This window comes from Phyllobates terribilis, unplaced genomic scaffold (genome assembly GCF_046119375.1).
Source record: "Phyllobates terribilis strain yellow unplaced genomic scaffold, ASM4611937v1 Scaffold_7__3_contigs__length_470593459, whole genome shotgun sequence".
In the NCBI taxonomy this organism is placed as follows: Eukaryota; Metazoa; Chordata; class Amphibia; order Anura; family Dendrobatidae; genus Phyllobates; species Phyllobates terribilis.
The window spans coordinates 55,062,999-55,084,313 of NW_027362767.1; the positions used below are offsets into that span (position 1 = coordinate 55,062,999).

At 43.8% G+C, this 21,315-nt stretch overlaps 1 protein-coding gene across 2 annotated transcripts in view; it reads left to right on the top strand.

Moving 5' to 3' along the window:
- The window catches only part of MDGA2 (MAM domain containing glycosylphosphatidylinositol anchor 2), an 819,067-nt gene that overhangs the window by 762,165 nt on the left and 35,587 nt on the right, over positions 1–21,315 (top strand). For both annotated transcript variants that reach the window (XM_073638570.1, XM_073638571.1), the window contains exons 11-12: positions 12,808–12,985; positions 15,165–15,185. In XM_073638570.1, the coding sequence (XP_073494671.1) occupies positions 12,808–12,985; positions 15,165–15,185 (199 nt within the window). The remainder of the gene's footprint in view (positions 1–12,807; positions 12,986–15,164; positions 15,186–21,315) is intronic.

A 21,315-nucleotide genomic window follows, 5' to 3' on the forward strand; every position in this document is an offset into this window, starting at 1 on the left:
AATGTAGTGCTCACATATGTCTATGACAAAGTGGCATTTAAAAAACTACAGTTCATATAGCAATAAGAAGATGTAAACGAGCAAGGGTATATGCAAGTGGGACATGATGGAGAGGCTCTGACCACCACCCCTTACACTGGCCCAATGCTATCCATGTCCTACCCTAGGTATATTAAGGAATTATTCAACTACTCCTTAAATACAGGGAGGGAGGAAGAGATCAGATAATCCAAACTTGGTCCAAAAATCAATAAACAGAATACAAATTGCAGCATCCCAAAGTCAAACCATGAGCATTAGACTCCAGGCTATCATAAAACAGCAGGAGATTTTCTTGACTTACTAATAATAAATATTTATATTGTAACGCCATGTCCTATGCTAATTAATTCCGTACTACAACCCTCGTGAGGGTCGGAACATAATTTTTCTGATATAGCGCTCCCAATTCCCTGTGTAGTCAGTTAAGTAATCTCTCTACAACCTCTAGAGGGTGCTCAGGAGTTTATTGCATACTGTAAAGTATGCATTTTCTTCAGCTCCCCCTATTGGTGGCTGCAGGCAGCTAAAAGTTTAAATTCTTAATTTACAATTCTAAATTGACCTATTGTTATTATAATTACATTTCTTCTTTTTCTACGCTAGATTACATCTATTGTAGTTTCAGTTTGGATCGTAATGCCTAACGGGGTCTATCGTAAGATGGAAAGAATATTGCTGTGTGATGTGTGATACTAATTTAAAGAAAAGGTCTCATCTAAAGCTAACATTTTTTTATGGTTACCTGGAAATTAGTGCTTTGGATTGTGGGTTTCGCTTATCAGCTTCTTCTTGGGACAGACAGGAAGAAGCCAATAGGCGAAACTCAAGGTCGAGTAGAAGTTGTAATATTTATGTGTTTTTAACTCTTTTATTCTTGTGACTATAATAAAACTACAATTGGAATTAAATTATCCTGCAATGTGTCCAGTTGTTCTTTAAGCAAAATTCATGACAAATTTTGAGATTATTTTCTTGTCGCCTCAATAAATCAGAAAACAAAAATCCTGTTGGTCAGTCCTGCTGTGTGACTATGAGTCACGTCTAGATAACAGGGATTGTTTTTTGAGTAACACGGACGCTATTTATATCCAAGAGTAAATTATTATCATTGTAAACCTGCTGGGGCCCTAATGGGATTAATTAAAAATACAGATGGTTTTCGGTTTCTTTGTATAAATAGCAAAATCACCACTGTGGGTCTATCTGGCATAAAAAAAAGACATAAAAACGCCGGATGAATACAGAATAAAAGGAGAACAGGAGAGCCTGACAGTAAAAATATGATGATAATAATAATAATAATAATAATAATCATCAAAGTTATAATATCAGTCATACATATTTGTATAGGTGTAACATTTTCATACATCTTTGCTTTACGTTGCTTCTCATCTGCTTATCTTTCTGTCCAGTATAAGGCTGAAAAAATACATAAAAATGTAATATATCGCCCTTTTTAAACCCTTAAATGGATTGTCCCTTACTCTACATGTTAAGCTTAATGGTCTCAGAGAAGTGAAAGAAATCAAAAAAAAATTGCCTGCCAGATGGCGACATCACCCCCCCATCCACCAACCTGCCGTATATCAGTGCCAAACCATCAGCAGGGGACACAGTACCAAGTCAGAAGGTGCGTTGCCAGCTTGGGAGGTGAGTATAGATTTTTCTTATATTCCCTATATTACATGGGGACCGTTATGTTTAACTTTTAAAGTAGGGGACAACCCCTTTAACAAGTACCCACCTATCAGTAAAGCCTTTCCCTCACCTGAACAACAGGTGTCCATTGAACATACACAAGGTACAAAACCGAGGATAGGGCACATGTAAAGAAACCCAAAGGGCCTTGCCATTTTATGTATGGAGACATGGCTTGGTCTGATGTGTCCAGGAGTGAAAGGAAGTGCAGGAATGGGAAAAAGTGAGTATCTATATGAGTATTCTGGGGTCTGTAGATAGTCGTTGTCTGGGATAGGTATAGATGGGGGGTATTGTGAGGGGTATGTGTAGCGCCCCGAGGGTTCGGCCGCTACAGGGGTATTGCACCTCTGCCAGAGGTGTGATATTCCACTCCCGGGTAAGGATAGAGTGTGGACCAAGACTCAGTAAGCTGCATGCATTACACACACCCCATTTCCGAGGGACAGCTCAACGGTGCTCCCACTAGACAGAAGTGCAGGCACGACAGCATCTGTCCCTGGCTGGAGTGGGGAGGGGGGAGGAAAACCCAGTGATGTAGGAGCAGATAGGGGTTGGGTTTCTGGACATAGGTAGGAGCCCATTGGTTGCAAGTCACCTGGGCTCATACACAGAGAGGGAGGTATAAGAGGTGGGCACCATCTTAGATGAGTAGTCAGTTCAGTCTGAGAGAGGAAGTGACAGAGCAGGGCCTCTGTGGAGCTCTGCTCCTGAGGCGGGCCTAGCCTGTGAGGCCAGAGCCAGCAGAAAAGACAGGAACAGAAAGGAAAGGAAGAAAGGAACAGAACACCAAGAGAGGCCCAGAGACACAAAGGCAGAAGGAACCCCAAAGGCCCAGGAGATTGCAGGTGACGGGTTGGCAGAACAGGGTACCGGATCCCAAGTTGGTGGAGGCGACTAATCCTCAGCCAAGGACCGGCGGTCGCGATCATATCTTGGTGCGACCCCTCACTACACCTACTAGAAAGGCATACCACATAGGGTCAGGGAGGTGAGCACGAAGCCCTCCCAAGAGAAGGCCCGCGGGAGCTGGACAGACGTAGTGTCACTGGTGGGGCACGGCCAGAGAAAGGAGTAGAAGGGAGTCCTGTAACACACTCTGGAATTACCTGGGGGTTGACCGAGCCCCCTGCCTGGTGGATGCAGCACGGCTTGGGCAGTCATTGCCCGCGGAATGACTTGGGACATAAAGAACTGTGAGTAAAGAACTTGAACTGCAACCCCACGTCTCTGTGCTTCATCGCCGCACCAGCACTACTAGTGCTGGGACGCCCACGCACCATCACTCCTATCATCCACATTCTCTGCCCTGGGGCTGCACTCTTCCCGTGGGGAGTCACACTACCTCAGCTGCATACACCATCAGCCCCAGTGGTCTGCCTTGCAGCGGCGGTCCGCACTGACCGCAATCCACGGGTGGCGTAGTCGGACAATTAACCTAAAACCCCCACAAAATACTGCCATTGGCCTGACCACCCTGAGCCACGGGACTGGGTCACCGCCACGGATACTACAACCCCCAGAAGCCCGGTTCCGGGTGCCCCTCGGCCCAGGGGGCGAGTCAGCTTTGGCGTAGTCGGCAGGATCGTTACCAGCCCGCCACTAACGGATATTGCGGGCCTGAAGGAGACTTTGCACTTACCTGAGAGAAGTTTACCGCCATCCGGAGTCGTCTCCCGCCATCTTCAGCCGTTTTCCCGCCATCGGACGCCATCTTCAGTCGATTCCCGCCATCTTCAGTCGTTTTCCCGCCATCTTCGGCCTTTTTCGCGCCATCGGACGCCATCTTCAGGGCGCCGCGCGGGAAGAAGAGGGGCGTGGACGTCCAGGGCGCACGAGACTTGAAGCCCCGCCCTACGCACCGACGCTGCGCAAAGTCCTGGAAGGGAGAGAGAGCGACGCTGACGTCAGCAGAGCGCGACGACAGGTCCTCAACGCAGACCATCACGAGCGGAGCCGCGGCCTACAGAAGAGGATCGCCGGAAGGTAGGCCACGGTTAACCGGGGGGGAGGAAGACATCAGGAACGGAGAGCAAGATGGCGGACCGGCAGCAGACTAAGCTGCCCAGCATCGGCAGTGCCCCAGCCCTCGCGGGCCCCGACCAGCGCCAGGAGAAGACGCGTGATGCAGGAGCGGTCGCGGGAGCAGGTAAGAGGAGTCTCCCTGTCCCGGACGCTACCAGCGTCAACCTGCTCCCGGGCCCCCTGATGGAGCCGCCGATCCCGGGCGCTGCAGACACCGACCTGCTCCAGACCCCGCAACAAGCCCTGCAGCTGAGCCCTCCAGCCCTGGGCACTGCCGCCACCAGCCCGCGCCCAGGCCCAAAGTCGCACCCTCTGACCCCGGGCGTCATCAACAGCGGCCTTCTTCAGACCCCGCCGCAAGGCCTACTGCACCGCAGCACAAGGGGCGGGTACGCCCTCCACGTCCATAGAGTGGTAGGAGAGGAGGAGCAGTACCACTCAGACCCCGAGTACCAAGAGGACCCAGACGGGTCTGAAGACTACCACCAGGAGGAGCAAGGAGCATCAGGAGGACACCATTACCAGTGAATGGTAAAGTGTAACTGTACATAGTTACCCGTCAGGGTATGAGAACTGTTAAAGGGACTGTTTCCAGAGAAAGTGTGGTCCCCGTTGGGACTGATATAGAACTGTGTAGAAGTTACCCCCTATATCCCTTATCTGGCTGGGGACTGAGAACAGCCATCCCTTTTCCCTGATCTGGCTGGGGACTGAGAGCAGCCATTCCCCTAAGAAGAAAGAACACCTGGTCGCAAGTTGCACCGCGGCCAGTACCCAAGAATATGTTTACCTAAAAATGTTTCATAATGAAAAGGTTTTATATGCTGCTAAAGTAAAAATGCAAATGTTTGGTAAGGTGTTTTATATGACAAAAGAGTACCGGTAGTAATGACCATATCTAGTGAAAGAAAAATGTTGAAAAAGAGGAAAGTGTTTCCCATAAAGGGAATTAAATAATGTCATCCATTTTCTATGTGAATAGTTTTGAAAAAGTATTGCATGTTTTTGAATTGTCTTTACTCATTTCCAGCCCGAGTACGTGCTGTGGTTTACCAGGGGGGAATGTAGCGCCCCGAGGGTTCGGCCGTCACAGGGGTATTGCACCTCTGCCAGAGATGTGATATTCCATTCCCGGGTAAGGATAGAGTGTGGACCAAGACTCCGTAAGCTGCATGCATCACACACACCCCATTTCCGAGGGACAGCTCAACGGTGCTCCCACTAGACAGAAGTGCAGGCACGACAGCATCTGTTCCTGGCTGGAGTGGGGAGGGGGGAGGAAAACCCAGTGATGTAGGAGCAGATAAGGGTTGGGTTTCTGGGCATAGGTAGGAGCCCATTGGTTGCAAGTCACCAGGGCTCATACACAGAGAGGGAGGTATAAGAGGTGGGCACCATCTTAGATGAGTAGTCAGTTTAGTCTGAGAGAGGAAGTGACAGAGCAGGGCCTCTGTGGAGCTCTGCTCCTGAGGCAGGCCTAGCCTGTGAGGCCAGAGCCAGAAGAAAAGACAGGAACAGAAAGGAAAGGAAGAAAGGAACAGAACACCAATAGAGGCCCAGAGACACGGAAGCAGAAGGAACCCTAAGGACCCAGGAGATTGCGGGTGACGGGTTGGCAGATCAGGGTACCGGATCCCAAGTTGGTGGAGGCGACTAATCCTCAGCCAAGGACCGGCGGTCACGATCATATCTTGGTGCGACCCCTCACTACACCTACTAGAAAGGCATACCACATAGGGTCAGGGAGGTGAGCACGAAGCCCTCCCAAGAGAAGGCCCGCGGGAGCTGGACAGACGTAGTGTCACTGGTGGGGCACGGCCAGAGAATGGAGTAGAAGGGAGTCCTGTGACACACTCTGGAATTGCCTGGGGGTTGACCGAGCCCCCTGCCTGGTGGACGCAGCACGGCTTGGGCAGTCATTGCCCGCGGAATGACTTGGGACATAAAGAACTGTGAGTAAAGAACTTGAACTGCAACCCCACGTCTCTGTGCTTCATCGCCGCACCAGCACTACTAGTGCTGGGACGCCCGGGCACCATCACTCCTATCATCCACATTCTCTGCCCTGGGGCTGCACTCTTCCCGTGGGGAGTCACACTACCTCAGCAGCATACACCATCAGCCCCAGCGGTCTGCCTTGCAGCGGCGGTCCGCACTGACCGCAATCCACGGGTGGCGTAGTCGGACAATTAACCTAAAACCCCCACAAAATACCGCCATTGGTCTGACCACCCTGAGCCACGGGACCCGGTCACCGCCACGGATACTACAACCCCCAGAAGCCCGGTTCCGGGAGCCCCTCGGTCCAGGGGGCGAGTCATATGTATAGATGAAGGGTTTAAGGTCTGTATATATGGGGGGGTCTAAAGTGAGTATAAATTGAGGATTTGATCCGAAATCTGCTTACATTAGGGATCTGGTCTTTTTTCATCAATATGCACAACCACATGGTGCCTTATGGCACAAGTAAAGTAAGTGAGAGTAAAATCTTTCAAGAAATCCTGTGAATAAAAGAAACTATGGGAAAAGTCAATGAAGTTTTATTTATTTTGTACTTACCTTGTATGATTCTGTGCAACGATCAGGGCTGGCGGCATCATAAAATGCATTTATACAGTATGAAGGGGAAACTATAGTACTAGTTCACATATAGGTGCTTACATTTTTTTTCTTTGCCACTTCTTTACTTAGGTTTCTGACAGGTTTCAAAAATCAAAACTTGATGTATGGTAGGCAGAAACACTAATAGTGAGCCTATCGGGTATAGTTGTGTTTTTATCTGTTCTCTATTAAAAGGATTTCATCAGCCTAATAATCTCAATAGCTCGATATAAAAAAAGCTTAGAAGTAGTATTTCTTCTGTTTAATTATATATATATATTTATTAGCCCAGTGTGACTCTTATGCCCACGGGCCCACGTAAACCTGGAGCCGTCCCTGCAGATCAGACGTGTTCCTCATAATACAATGTTCTGTGTTTTATCAGCGTTTTTATAGATGCCAATGCCAGAACTGAATCTTTTATAGATGGAGCCATTGCTCTGGAAAGTTTCTTTGTTCTTTTCGTTAGCAAACTTCATCTGTTCTGAAAGTAACTTTGTATTTCGTTTGATCAAAACTTTGACAATTAAAATGATGTAATTATTAAAGGAAGCTTTTAATACATTATTTACTATGTTTTCTCATTGTTTTACGTCATTAATAGTCACCTCAGTTCCCATCTAATATCATCTGTCTATTTATCTATCGCATATCTATCATCTATTTATCATCTGTCTATCGAATCAAAACAAATGGGCTTTATTTGCAGGACTATGTACATGTTAGCATTGCCAAAGCAAGTGATAAAATAATGGGGGGATGGGGATAGGGACACGTCCAGGATGGGGTATCTGAGTCCATGACATATCAGGCTCCTCTTAGTCTGTGGCAGGCACTGACATATTGTGCTGCTATGGCCGCTGCACTTTCCTCTTCCCCCAGTAGTATAGGCAGTTTCTCTTCCTCCTCCATGGAGGTGAAGTCTGGGAGGAGATCGGACAGTCTCATGAAGTGAGTGTCCCTCACTGTGGAGTATTTGGGGCACCTCAGCAAGAACTGGGCCTCATCCTCCATGGCCTCCTGGGGACACTGCTGGCAGAGTCTGCGCTCTCGGGGCATGTAGTTCTGTCGGTGCCGCCCGGATTCGATGAGTAGGCTGTGGGCACTCAGTCTGTACCGGCTCAGAATCTGTCGCTCTTTGGGGTTTGCAAGTTTCTCTAGATATGGGGCCAGTTTGTTTTCCCTCTGTAGGTTCTGGTATATCGTCAGTTTCTGTGATTTGGTAATGTCGTTCCTCCAGACCCTGAGATATTCCTCATTGCCTTTGTGTGCCATCTTCCGGATATCTCCTTTTGTCACGCTATGCCGGTTGGTGGCTTGGTCAGGCTGGTTTGGGGTGATTTGTGTTGGAGGGCTTCTTTCTCCTAGGGCTTCCTGGTTTAGCAATGCTTTGTGATGGTAGGAACTAGGACTACTACTTTGTAGATGAGCCTTGAATGATAGCGCCTTCTTCTAGATCCCAAGTTGTAGCGGAAATCTGTCCAGCTCAGCTTGGCAGGCGCTGTTTCATGTACTCCGATGAACTTGGAGGAGGTGTTTGCAGAACTGTAAGTGGAATATTTCTGTTGGTCCAGCGTCCCACTTTGACCAGTTTGGGTACAAGACTGGACCCCAGACTTCACTGCCGTACAGAAGGATTGGGGCAATGATGGTATCAAAGATTTTTAATCAGACTATTACAGGTGCCTTGAGATGATACAGATGTCTTCTGATGGCATAGAAGGCTTTGCATGCCTTGTCTTTCAGCAACTGTATGGCTTGCTTAAAGCTCCCTGATTGGCTGAGTTCTAGGCCCAGGTAGGTGTACTTTTTGGTTTCCGTAAGTAGACAGCTGTCTATTATTAAAGGGGGATGGCCTGCTGGTTTCTGCTTTTTTTTTGGAACACCATGATATTAGTTTTCTTTCAGTTGATTAGCAGTGCCCATGTGGTGCTGAAGGTCTCTATAGTATTTTCATATTACCCTGGAGGCATTTCTTAGTTGGTGATGACAGCACAAGGTCATCAGCATACAGCAGAAATTTCACCTCTGTGTTATGGAGGGTGAGTACTGGTGCTGAGGAGGACTGCAGATCCACCACCAGTTCGTTGATGTAAATGTTGAAGAGCGTTGGACTGAGGCTGCAGCCCTGTCGCACTCCTCGGCTCTGTTGGAAATAGGCCATCCTCCTTCCATTTACTACCCTCACGCTGCAGCTGTTCTCAGGGTAGGAACTTTGGATTACATCATATGTTTTGCCTCCTATTCCGCTCCCCAGGAATAGTCCTGTTTTAGTTCCCAAAAGCTCTGGTCTTCAAGGGCATCTTGAAGTTGGAGGAGTTTGGTGGTAATGTAGTTTTGCTTTTTCTTTTTCAGGATGGATTTGTAATTTTGTTGTATGGTGAGGTAGGCTTCTCTCAGAGTTGGGTTGTTTGGGGTTCTTTGTTTTTTATTTGAGGCCATTCTTAGGGCCTTCCTTATAACTTTACATTCCTTGTCAAACCAACTGTTGGGATTTTGCTTACTCGACCTTTTGTTGCTGCATCTTTTCAGGTCGGACATTTCTGCCATGGCATAGAGTATGTCATTAAGGTCACTTACTGCTAGGTGTACTCCTTCTGGGTTAAGTTCATACACATTATAATGAAAGCATTGGAGTTTATCCTTGATCTCTGGAATGTTGGTGGCATTTATATATTTTGGGGCCGACATCTTGGACCATTTGAAGGCTGGAGGCAAGCTAAAGAGGCCAGTCTGCTGCGGAGTTTGTGAGGGTGATTTGTTTGTGGATTTGATGTATAGGAGCAGTTGGTTGTGGTCTGACAGATGTGTTTGTGGGGTGACTATAAAGGCGCCATTGCTTGTAAGGTCCATAGTTGTGATGGCATAGTCTATCATGTTGCTGCCCACGTGGGAGTTTAGGGTGTGTTTTCCCAATGAGTCTCCCTTGGTGCGGCCATTAAGGATACGAAGTCCGAGGCTTCGGCATAGGTTCAGCAGTGTTCTGCCACTTTTATTGACTGTGCCGTCATAGTTGTTCCTCTCGGTGTGCAATGGGTTGTCACAGTCTGTTTCTGCTCCAAATATATAGACGTTTCCTTCAGTGGTCAGGTTGTCTCTCTCCCTTCCCTATCTATCTACAGTATCTATGTATCCATCCAATATCTATCTATCTACAGTATCTATCTATCCATCCAATATCTATCCATCCACTATATATCTATCTATTTCAAAAGAGAATGGAACAGTACCAGAAATCCACTAGTGGGTGCAAGGCTTCCCAGACAATGATTCCGTTGTCTAATAGTCATATATTTGAAAAGAAAAGCAGGTAGCCAGCTAGAAAAAGGTTGTGTTCAGCCGAAACGCTGCCACTTTTTGATGGGCTAATAAAGTCCTCACTTTTGCTAGTACTAATGGAGTGCTGTCTGCTTTTCTTTTGAAATATCTATCTATCTATCTATCTATCTATCTATCTATCTATCTATCTATCTATCTATCTATTATGTATCATCGATCTATTATCAATCTATCCATCTATCCCAGATCTTTCTAATATCTATCTATCTAATATCTATCCAATATCTATCCAATATCTATCCAATATCTATCCAATATCTATCTATCCCATAATTTTCTAGATCTTGCACATGAGTAGTTGCATATTTCTATATTATTTCGGTCAGCGCCGACTCAAAGACAATGATGATCCTTGGGCAACAAACACCTTTGAGAACTATCTTCAATTTTGCTTTTCCCTCCTTGCCTTCCCAAAACTATAACCTTTTTTAATATTTTCATCAGTAAGATTTATAGTTTTTATTTTGTACCTTTTTGAGTCCATTAAATTATTATTTTTTGTAATTTTTGCTGTTTGGGATAATTATTATTAGATTTTTTTGAATAGATACGCAGTAATTTGCAATGTCAGATGTGGTGTTTTTTTATTTTTTATTTATGTTTTGAGAAACGAGGGTGGCTTGTACTTTTGTATATATACGATACACTAATCTTTTTAAGATTTTTCATTGTTTATTTTTTCCATGTTTTATTACTTCCCCTTGGATTGCTTGTATTACAAACTGCAATACTGTAACATCGTGGTGCATTGTGAAATCACCAATCTCATAAAAAGCCTAGCTGTAGGCTGGGCTTTATTGGTACAAAAGCCATGACCGACACGGGGGGGCCTTCAGTAGATCCCTGGCTGCAATGACAACACCATCTGCCCAATATTTCCAACTTCTTAAAGGGAATCTGTCACCAGGTTTTTGCTACCTTATCGGAGAGCAGCATAATGTAGGAAAAGTTACCCTGATTCCAACGATGTATCAGTTAGTTTACTGGGTGCTGCAGTTGTGACACAATCAGAGTTCTTGGATGTAACATGAAAGCTAACCCCATCCACATCAGGCTCTGTATGTACATTATCTATAGACAGTAAGCTGCTTATCACAGGGGTGGGGCGTGGTCAGACGACTTGGCACAGGGCAGCTAGTCAGGGCAGTGATAGTCTCCTGGTGATAAAACCTTCATTGTAAGTAAACAACTATACAACTTAATAAGTGACACATGGCTGAAATCTGTGTTTCAGACTCTATTTCTTTCTGTCTTCAGATTACACAGCAAAAACCTACTGACTGATTCCCTTTAAATGCCACCATCACAATTGGTAGCAGCATCTAAACTGCTGAGATTGGGAATACTTAGGAGGAGTAAGACACAAAAGGGAAAAGAAAGGTCAAGACTGCAGTGGGTATTAGATGCTGTCAGTAGGACACTGATGGAAGACAAAAAAGGGGGTGGGGTGGAAAAGCACAGTGCTTGTGTGAACCTGTATGGAAATAGAATATGCGTGCAGATACAGTGGTCTGCTCACCTGGGTGGGTTGTGCAGACCGCACAACCCAGGTTAAACAGCTGCTGGTGCTGATAGCACTGCCACGATGCCTTCAGCGTCTCCTCTGGGTTAGCAGATGGAGTTTCCAATCACGTGGTTCCGGGTGGGATCACGTGGGTGATGACATCATCGCAGGTCCTACAGGTCCTGCAGCTGAAAGTGTATCCAGATCTCCGCAGCCCCAAGCCACAACTCCACAAGGGAAAAGTGAACAGTGTGCAAATTGAGGACACTGATGTCATTTGTAAGAGCAAGTCAATCTTGTAAAACTGTAGAAAAATTATTGTACAGGATGAAAAAAAACAGTTTTTTTCCCGAAACATTGACCCCCCCCCTGCACCGATATTGAAGCTCAGCCCTATTGGAGGGAATGGATTTGAGCTGTAATATCGCATGCCACATGTGGACTTGGTTTAGTTCTATTTTAGAAGAAAGCAGACATATTTTTTTAAAACATTAGAGAACCCCTTTAAAGCGTGCCCTAGATTCGAAGGTGCCAATCTATGCCTAGAGGTGTGAACTTGCTGCTGACTTTTTGCAACGGTCATTAAGAAAGTAATGGAAAACTTGGTTCTTTAAGATGTCTCCTGCTTGTTGCATTGTAATTTTTAATGGAGGCTTAAAGGGGTTGTCCAGCAGTAAAAAAAGATGCAAACTGGGAAAACATGAAAATAGTAGTACTCTTCTTGACCAATTCCCACAGCTTCCTTTCCAAAGCTTCCCCAGTTCTGCGTTGGTGTCACGCCAAGTGTGAGTTCAACACAGAGTCATGCCAGGTGTGAGTGCAACACAGAGGTGAAAGGGAGCCCAGATACTAGGGAAAGGGGGAAGAGGTGACCTCCTAATTTGGACTAGTGACACCCTGTCTCTCCCTAACGTCCCTATACAGCCTCCGTAGCTGTCACCGATCACATGCCTCGCCCTACTATCCCTAGTGTAAGGCTATAGCTGGGGGTGCAAGGAGATGAGCACTAGTCAACCTCTGCTAGCACTCTAAAGACAAAAGGGGAAGACAACACAGGGGAACAAAAACTTAGCTTTAGAAGAACTCCAACAGGGCACACGGCCTCAAGACTCCAGAGAGGGTGTGATGCTCTTTTTGCTAACTTTTGCTAATTCTTTTTGCTAATTCTTACAATAAATAATACTGGATATATTGGATTTTGGTACAAGAGTTTTTGATGGTGGCCACTAGTTATGGGCTAGCATGCTCGACACTGTGGGGTGCTTGATCGAGGAGAGAGCAGTGCCAAGTATTGTGTGGTGCTTGAATCCCTGGAAGAGAGAGAGAGAGAAATTTTCCGTCCTCCTGAAAAATGCTTAAGTTTCACGTTCACTTCCATTATTCCGTTTGACGTGCTTGATTCGAATACCGAGCACTCGAGCATTTCAGTGTCTCGACCAACACTAGTGGCCACCTCAAATTAAAAATGAATTCAGTTTTCACTCCTCTGCATGCTGTAGACTAGAGGATTATCAGAACTGCATACTTTTATAGAAATGTAATGGTGATGTCGTAATATGAAGTGTTATTCGAGAATTTCTCCTTTTCGTTTATAACAGTCAGGTCAACAGCGCTGGTGGGAAACGGAGATTTCAGTTGATGGACCCATTAAAAAAGGAGAGTTAATTACTAATAATTTGACTAAACTTGTCAAGCCAGAACCCTATGAAATCCGACTCACCCCTATCAACAGATTTGGAGAGGGGGACTCAGCCATTCGAATTATCAAGTACAGCGGTAAGTGTCTGTCCATATCGATGACATTTGGCTTAATTGGGTACTGTTGATATCTTACATCGGCCCCTTTTACTATTGTTTGTAGGTTAGCAAAAAGCAGAGGAGCAGATAGATGGGATGTAAATGCTAATATGGACCTTTCACCAAACCATCACCTAACCTCCAATGGACTTTGTGGTGCTGAAAGTTTAAGGATTATTTCCATAGTAGCAATTGTTGCCCCTATTGATCTCAAGAATGGAGAACCAATTCTGATAAGGGGCTTGTAAATACACTGTTAAAATGGTGCATTTGCCAACACTGCTCTATTCATAGTGTATGAGACTGCCAGAAATATCCAAGCAATGTACTTGGCTAACTCCAGCAGTGCCATAAACAATGAATGGAGCTACCGTGACTAGAGTCACTGTCCCATTTCGGCATCTAGCCCAGTCTTCCACAGCAGCATGTCCAGGGCAGTGGTCAACAAATTTTACGGGACTTTGTAAGTCCAAAAGGCACCCAGGATGCCAGGTCAAAGATCCCAGAAAGAAACAGAATGCCGGCTGTAAAAGTGAAGGTTACCCATGTCCGGCTACCATGGATTACCAGGGGAACACAAACATTTTTCTCAAATCTAACGGCTGCAGTTGCTCCATTATGACAAGACATTTACAAGCCCCTTTATAGGATTAGTGGTGGGGGGGTCATAGTGGTCTAGTTTACAGCGATCATAAAGTAAAGGTGATATCTTGCAAACATGAGAATAAACCTTTAAAGTTAACCCGTCATTAGGTTTTTGTACCCCAAACCAAAGCCATCTATGTATGGGCGCTGTAATGCTGATTCCACCCATAGCTTTACTTTAGAAATCTGTGGTTGTCTTACAAAGAATTATGCTGTTGAATAGTTTTGCTACTGAGCAGCAAGTGCAGTGGGCCGGCGCTGCACTTACAGCTCTGCTGCCTCTTCCCTATCCTTCCTGCCCGCCGTCTGCCTTCTGCCAGTGATTGACAGGCTACATTTCTTTCAGTGACCTGCCTCCCCAGCCCACAATCTAGTTCAAGCACCATCATTCCCTGTGATGGTGCATGCACAGAAAGCTTCTGATGAAGAATGTCAGTGACTGGTGGGATCTGGATAGTTTGCACACCGTGTAAGATGCTGATCATTTTGAGGACGACTGATGGAGCAAGCAGCAGGAATAAATAAGACTGTTTGCTCGCTTCCGCTCCAGTCTTCCTAGTGAAGAAAACAGTCAATGTCTGGCACGGTCTGCAAATTATCCAGATCCCACCGCACATGGAGTCTTTCTTGCCAGGAGCTTTCTGTGCATGCACCATCACTGGGAATAATGGTGCTTGCACTAGGCTTCCAGCAGGGGAAGTTTGTCCCAGAAAGAATTGCAACCTGTCAATCACTGACAGGAGACAGGCAGCGGATGGGGAGGAGAGGGAAGAGGCAGCAGAGCTGTAAGTGCAGCGCCTGCCCACTGCACTTGCTGCTCATTTGTAAAACTATTCAACAATACATTTCTCTGAAACATAAACCCAGATTTCTAATGTAAATCTATGGATGGAATCATCATTACAGCACCCATTCATAGATGGCATTGGTCTGTGGTAGAGAAACATGATGACAGGTCATCTTGAAAAGAAGGATTGTAACAAGTCTAACCGAGTACTGTATATAGTTTTTAACCAAATTTCTCATATTTGAAGATTTTTTTCAAGGGGTAATATTTCTCCTTGTGGAGAGTGACATGCCAAGCCTGACATGCCAATGTGAGGAGACTTTTAAGCCTTTCAATGCATCTTTGGGAAACTAAATATGCAAATTGCCTATTCAGACAAGAAGAGGACTAGAAATTAAGTGCCATCTATTGGAAGTAGCAATCCTTAAAGTCAGTATCGACCCTTTAACAAGACTTGTCACATGACTCTGAGATTCTGGTTTGGCTTTTATCCCAAGTCATGTTGCAGGCTCGTTAAAGGGTCGATAGTGACTTTTATAATCGCTGCTTCCAATAGGTGGTGCTAGAGTTCTTGTCCTCTTCCTCTCTAGAGAGGCTAGTTGCATATGAGATTTTTTTTTCAAAATATTAAAGTTGTGAAATTCTATGTGCAATGCATGATAACGTAATATTACCTCTGAATATTTTGGATGTATTGTAATGTGTATTTTTCCCATTTTGTTTCAGCTCCAATTAATCCACATTTACGTAAGTATCTAGATAAAGAAGTAAAAATGTTGCACCATTGTGAGCTTCAGCCTATAATGGAGGGATTGTGCAGTGGAAATTTACCAATTTTCTGTTTTTCAACCCTTTTAAGTCACAGACATTTTTCATTTTTTTGCTTTCGTTTTTACCTCTTTGACTTCAAAGAGACATTTTTTTGTGTTGTTAGGTCAACATGACAGTATGAAGTGATCCAAGCTGGGTGGAATTGGAATAAAAGAACAGCTATTCTGTTTTTGGGTTTTATTTTCAGACGTTGTTTTGTGCTACCAAAAAATAACCTGTTAACTTTGTTCTATGGGTCGGTACGGTTATGATAATATCAAATTCATATAGTTTATTTTTGTGTTTTACCTTTTAAAAAAAGTGGCCAAAAAAATTAGCTTAAATAGCCATATTCTAAATAGATAACACAGAATTCATCATTCACAATAGGTGATGTCACAGCTCACCTCCTCCTCCTCCAGTACAATGACTGATAAAACCTCTATATACAGTAGATAACACAGGATCCACCATTCACAATAGGTGATGTCACAGCTCACCTCCCCCTCCTCCTTTACAATGACGGTTAACACCTTTATATACAATAGATAACATAGGATTCATAATAGGTGATGTCACAGCTCACCTCCTCCTCCTGTACAATGACTGATAACACCTCTGTATACAATAGATATCACAGGATAAACAATAGGCGATGTCACAACTCACCTCCTCCTCCTGCTTTTGCATTTCCCTATAGAAGTCAGTGAGCCTGAATTATGAACAGAAAATAGAAGAAAAAAAATTTACAATCTGAAAATAGAACAAATTTTGAAAAAAGGCTGTGTGTCAGTAATTTCTTTAATTAAGAATATACTTTGGTGATCACCTTTACGGATTAAATAGCGCCAGTGACAGAATATTCTAGGATATATAAAAGCAGTCCTTACTCCTTAGATGTGAAGTTCTATTTGAGAATTTGTGGATGTCGGCCTACAAATTATATAATCGGCATTTATTGTCCGGGGCTTTTAGTGCGAGAACAAAAGTTCACCGGTTGACCCTTGTCGCTACTTTATGAATATCCTCATTTTAAGGAAAATAAAAAATGATCACTTCACCTCCTTCCATATAAACTTTGCCTTTCTTTTATTACTTGTGTTCTCTTTCGTGAACTTCTCAGCCTTTAACTCTCACAGAATTTTTGAAAGTATTTTTTTTTTCGGCAATGCTTTTAGGCTTTTTTTATACCTCGGTGCCAGGATCACAGAGGATTTATTTCATAGCATGACCACATCACCTAAAATCTTTTTTTTTAGCAATAATATTACAATAATTGCATGCTAATTTATTATAATCCTATCAGAAGTTGTGTTCTTGTCATACATTAGAACATTTTCTCAATATCCTCCCACCATTTCTGTAATATTACTGTTACCGACTATTCCTTGCATACTATACTGTATGTGGTGCAGAAAAGAATATCCTAGAGCTTACAAAGTTTTGTTCCCGTAAATGGGCTAAAACAAATTTCAATAATTCAAACAGACCATTATCCCAAGAGCTTACACTCTACGAGGAAATAGGGTTGTTGCAAAAAGTAAAAAGTGCTCGCAGTGTATGGTCCAACCATCTTTATAATAAAGGAGGGTATTTATCAGTAGCTGCATGATTCAATCACCAACCAGTATTTGTAAATTTCCAAATACAAAGTGCTACTGAGTGCATGGAGGGTGAGAGAAACAAATGGTCGAAGGGACAAAATTCTGACGGAAACTGTAGGAAGAAAGAACTGAGAAAAATTATATTAGAGAAGTAACGTGATAGACCTGCCAAAAAAGTTTGTTTTTAAGGCATGTTTAAATCTGTGAACACTGGAAATTAAGCTGATTATTTGGGGTAGCACATTCTAGAGTGCTGGTGCAGCGCGAGAAACATTTTGGAGACAGGAGTGGGACTTTCAGATTATGGAGGATGTTGGTCAGAGATAAGGAGAAGATGTAGGGTGGTGCAGCACTATGGAGAAGATGTGTAGAGTGGTAGACGGAGATGAGGAGGAGATGTAGGACGGTCTAGCACTGTGGAGAGGACGGGTAGGGTGGTAAGCAGAGATGGGGAAGAGATGTAGGGCGGTGCAGGACTGTGGAATGGTAGACAGATGAGGAGATGTAGGTCAGTGCAGATGAGGAGGAGATGTAGGGCCGTGCAGCACTGTAGGGTGGTAGACAGATGAGGACATGTAGAGCGGTGCAGCACTTTGGAGAGGACGGGTAGTGTGGTAGACAGATGAGGAGGAAATGTAGGGCGGTGCAGCACTGTGGAGAGGATGGGTAGGGTGGAAGACAGATGAGTGAGGAGATGTACAGTGGTGCAGCACTGTGGAGAGGACGGGTAGGGTGGTAGGCAGAGATGACAGAGGAGATGTAGGGCAGTGCAGCACTGAGGAGAAGACGGGTCGGGTGGTAGACAGATGAGGAGGAGATGTAGAGCGGTGCAGCACTGTGGAAAGGACGGGTATGGTGGTAGACAGATGAGGAGGAAATGTAGGGCGGTGCAGCACTGTGGAGAGGATGGGTAGGGTGGAAGACAGATGAGTGAGGAGATGTACAGTGGTGCAGCACTGTGGAGAGGACGGGTAGGGTGGTAGGCAGAGATGACAGAGGAAATGTTGGGCGGTGTAGCACTGTGGAGAGCTTTGCTTGTAATTGTGATAAGTTTATATTGTTTTCTGCAGCAGATGGACAACCAGTGCAATGACTGCCACAGGGTGGAGGCATCAGTGTAGCAGCTGGACAGAAATATGATCCTGGCTGCAGCATTCAAGATAGACTGTAGAGCTTAGTGTGAAGAAGGATGATTAGTACTAGTGAATTGCAGTAATAAAGACAAGAAGGAATGAAAGCAACAGTAAAGTATTCTATGATAAGAAAACAATGGACTTTGGAGATGGTTTTCAGGCTGGCACTTGCTGCTGTGAGATGGAAAGAGCTCCGATTTATACGGCTGTCTGACTGCGCACTGAGGAGTGGGCTCAGACTTTGAACTTCCTCTGTACAATGCGGTTGCCAGCTGTGCTATTCAGAAAGCACTGAAAGTAACTGCTGCAAAACGCCAAAATTACCGTTTTTTCAGTAGCCACATCTCCCACAACAAATGCAAAAAAAAACCCCAAAAAGATCAAAATATCATAGAGTAAAAACTACGAATTGCACCATAAAAACAGTTCAGCATGCAAAAAAGAAGCTGTCATACATCGCCAACCACAGAGAAAAAAACGTTAGGGGGTCCTGAAAAATGGTAATGCAAGGAAAATTTATTTTTACAAAGTCCAGAATTTTATTAAGCCACTAAAATATAAAAAAAGCTGTACAAATTTGGTATTGCCGTAAATCGCACTAACCTGAAGAGTCATGTTACCAGCTCAATTTAACCCTATAATGAGCGCCATAAAAACATAACACAAAAAAAAACAATGACAGAATTGCTATTTTTTTACTATTTCACCGCACTGTGAATTTTTTCTCCCCCACTTTTCAGTACGATAAATGGTAACGTGGATGGTGTCGTTCAAAACTACAACTCGTCTTGCAAAAAATAAGACCTCATACAGCAATGTGGATAAAAAAAATTTTAAAAAGTAATGGCGAGGAGGAAAAGAAAAACGAAAGCGCAAAATGAAAAATGACTGCATCTCCAAGGGGTTAAGAGGATTTCTATAGGAGCTGTAGTACTGTAAAAGCTATAGCATAAATCTGTACCTAGGAGAATGTTACTATCAGCTACGAGCGTCCTTAAGCATGTAAAGCCGTTATTAATCTTTCCCTAGTTCATGCTGAGCTCGGGATTATTTGCAGTTTTATGGGGTCACAGACCAGCTGAGAGTCTGACCTTTTGTTATCCGGATGTAAAGAAAATGATATGATTCATCTATCATGTCAATAAAATATCTGAGATGCAGAACGGCCCGGCGGATTCCTTCATTAAAGCCCCCTCCGATGTCACCTGCTGGAGGCCACTGTCAGGATCACACGTAATATATAAATATGTATAGAAAAAAGATTACCACCTACCAGCCGACTTCCATTTCCATCAGTCCGAGAGACAGAAATAAATTGATAATTGTTTATATGTGACTGAAATAATTGCATGTTCCAGCGTTGAAGGGTTTATCTCGCGCAGAATAGGCAACAATGTTTTCGTCTTCCCGTAGACCCCCTATAGGAGAACAATAATTACCTAAAAGAAAATGAGCTGACCTGTGTGTACAGAAAGAAGAAACGCCATTAACGGCTACGATGTGTGCATTACTAAATGCCTATTAGATTATTTTTTGCTGCCAGTGATGTGTTACTCATACAAACAGATCATTCAATCGCAACCCATGAAAATGTCCCCCTCCGCCAACAACACCGTGGGGGTTCTGCATGGAGAAAGGAGCCATTAGGCAAGAGGCAACCATTACACTGAATGGGTAGTGTAATACTATGCAGCTTCTACAGTGCTTCACTGAGTGTAAAAAGGGGGTAAGAATGACTAAAAGAGAGAAGGAAGGCCCATTTAGTAATTACTATAGGGTCCCTATGGCCCTTACTGTGTACCAAATTTTTGGTATGCATTCTTCATGGAAAATCTCCAGGAAAGTCCAGTAAAACTGGAGCGGAACATTACAAAGTCCAATCACGCTCAATAGAAAAAACACTGAACAGATTTTAAGGCATGCAATAGATTGCCTATATGTTGTGGACTTTTTGGAAATTTTGCACCAAATTTTTACCCTTTGCAGCATGTTGAATAACGGAAAGTCCCAAAATATGAACAGTTCCTCTAAAATTATATCTTTTAGATTTGTAAGAATTTTTTTTTTCCCCAGAAAATTAGAATGATTTGTGTATGGGGATAACATTTTCTACATTTCTCGCATTTTTCAGATCCAAGCACAATGGAGTGTGAGGCACCAAAAATGAAGGGTTTTAAAACTTGTAGGTCTTAGTTAGTCATAAAAAAACATAAGTAGTGTTAGGTTGAGGGTAGTTTGGGCAGACCAGAGGAGTTTGTTCTAATGGTCGACCTACAGAAGATGTGCATGTCTAGTGCTTATCATTATTAAGATCTAATAGCACATTTGTGATTCAGCCCAGGAAAATTAGATCTTAGAGGCAAGTGACTTGCTATCGTTAGCTCCAAATGGGACTGTCTTCTGCTGAGTGCTTGTGAACCTTTCTTGTAGAAGCCAATTATTGGGTCAAAACCTGGACCAATTAGATGATTCTCTAGTGAACTTCTACTAGACAGGTCCATTATTGTGTCAAAACCAAGACCCAGTAGAGGATCTTCTAGAGCCTGTCCAGGATATGGACATTTTTCTGTTAAAACCAATACCTATTTGAGAATTCTCTGGTGAATATGTCCAGTAGTGGTCTATTAGTGTACCAAAACCAAGACACATTGGATAATTATCTTGTGAACTTGTCTTGGAGAGAGGGGTACTATTTTGTCAAAACCAGGACTCATTGGATGATTCTCTAATTGACCTGTACATTAAAAGTCAATTATTGCATCAAAACCAAAGACCTATTGTTGGATCCTCCAGTGAGTCCATCCAGTAGATGGACATAATTGTGTAAAAACCAGGAACTACTGGGGATTCTTTGGTGGACCTGTCCTGTAGATGCCAATTATTATGTCAAAACGAAGGCCGATTGGAGGATTCTCTAGTGGGCCTGTCCAGTAGATGCCCATTATTGTGTCAAAACCAAGATACAATGGAGATTCTCTGTTGGTCCTGTCTAGTAGAGGGCCATTATAGTTTCAAAACCAAGATCTATTGTAGGGTCCTGGTATCCCTACATATAGGCATGAAATTGTAATATTTAAGCTGATATGGCCATTTTTGATTTGGACAATCATTTTTGCCCATGATCCTTCATTCATGACTCCTTGGACGATGCATAAAGTAATGTATTAATATCACAAAAAGAAATCACTTTCCAATACTTTCAGACTTATGACTATGTAAGAAAAAAAACACATCACCATATGGGTTCGGGAAGCATTTGGAGACAAGTAACTATTGCAACCAATTGGAACAAGTGATGTTTATGTATGAATACATCAAATTTTTAGACAC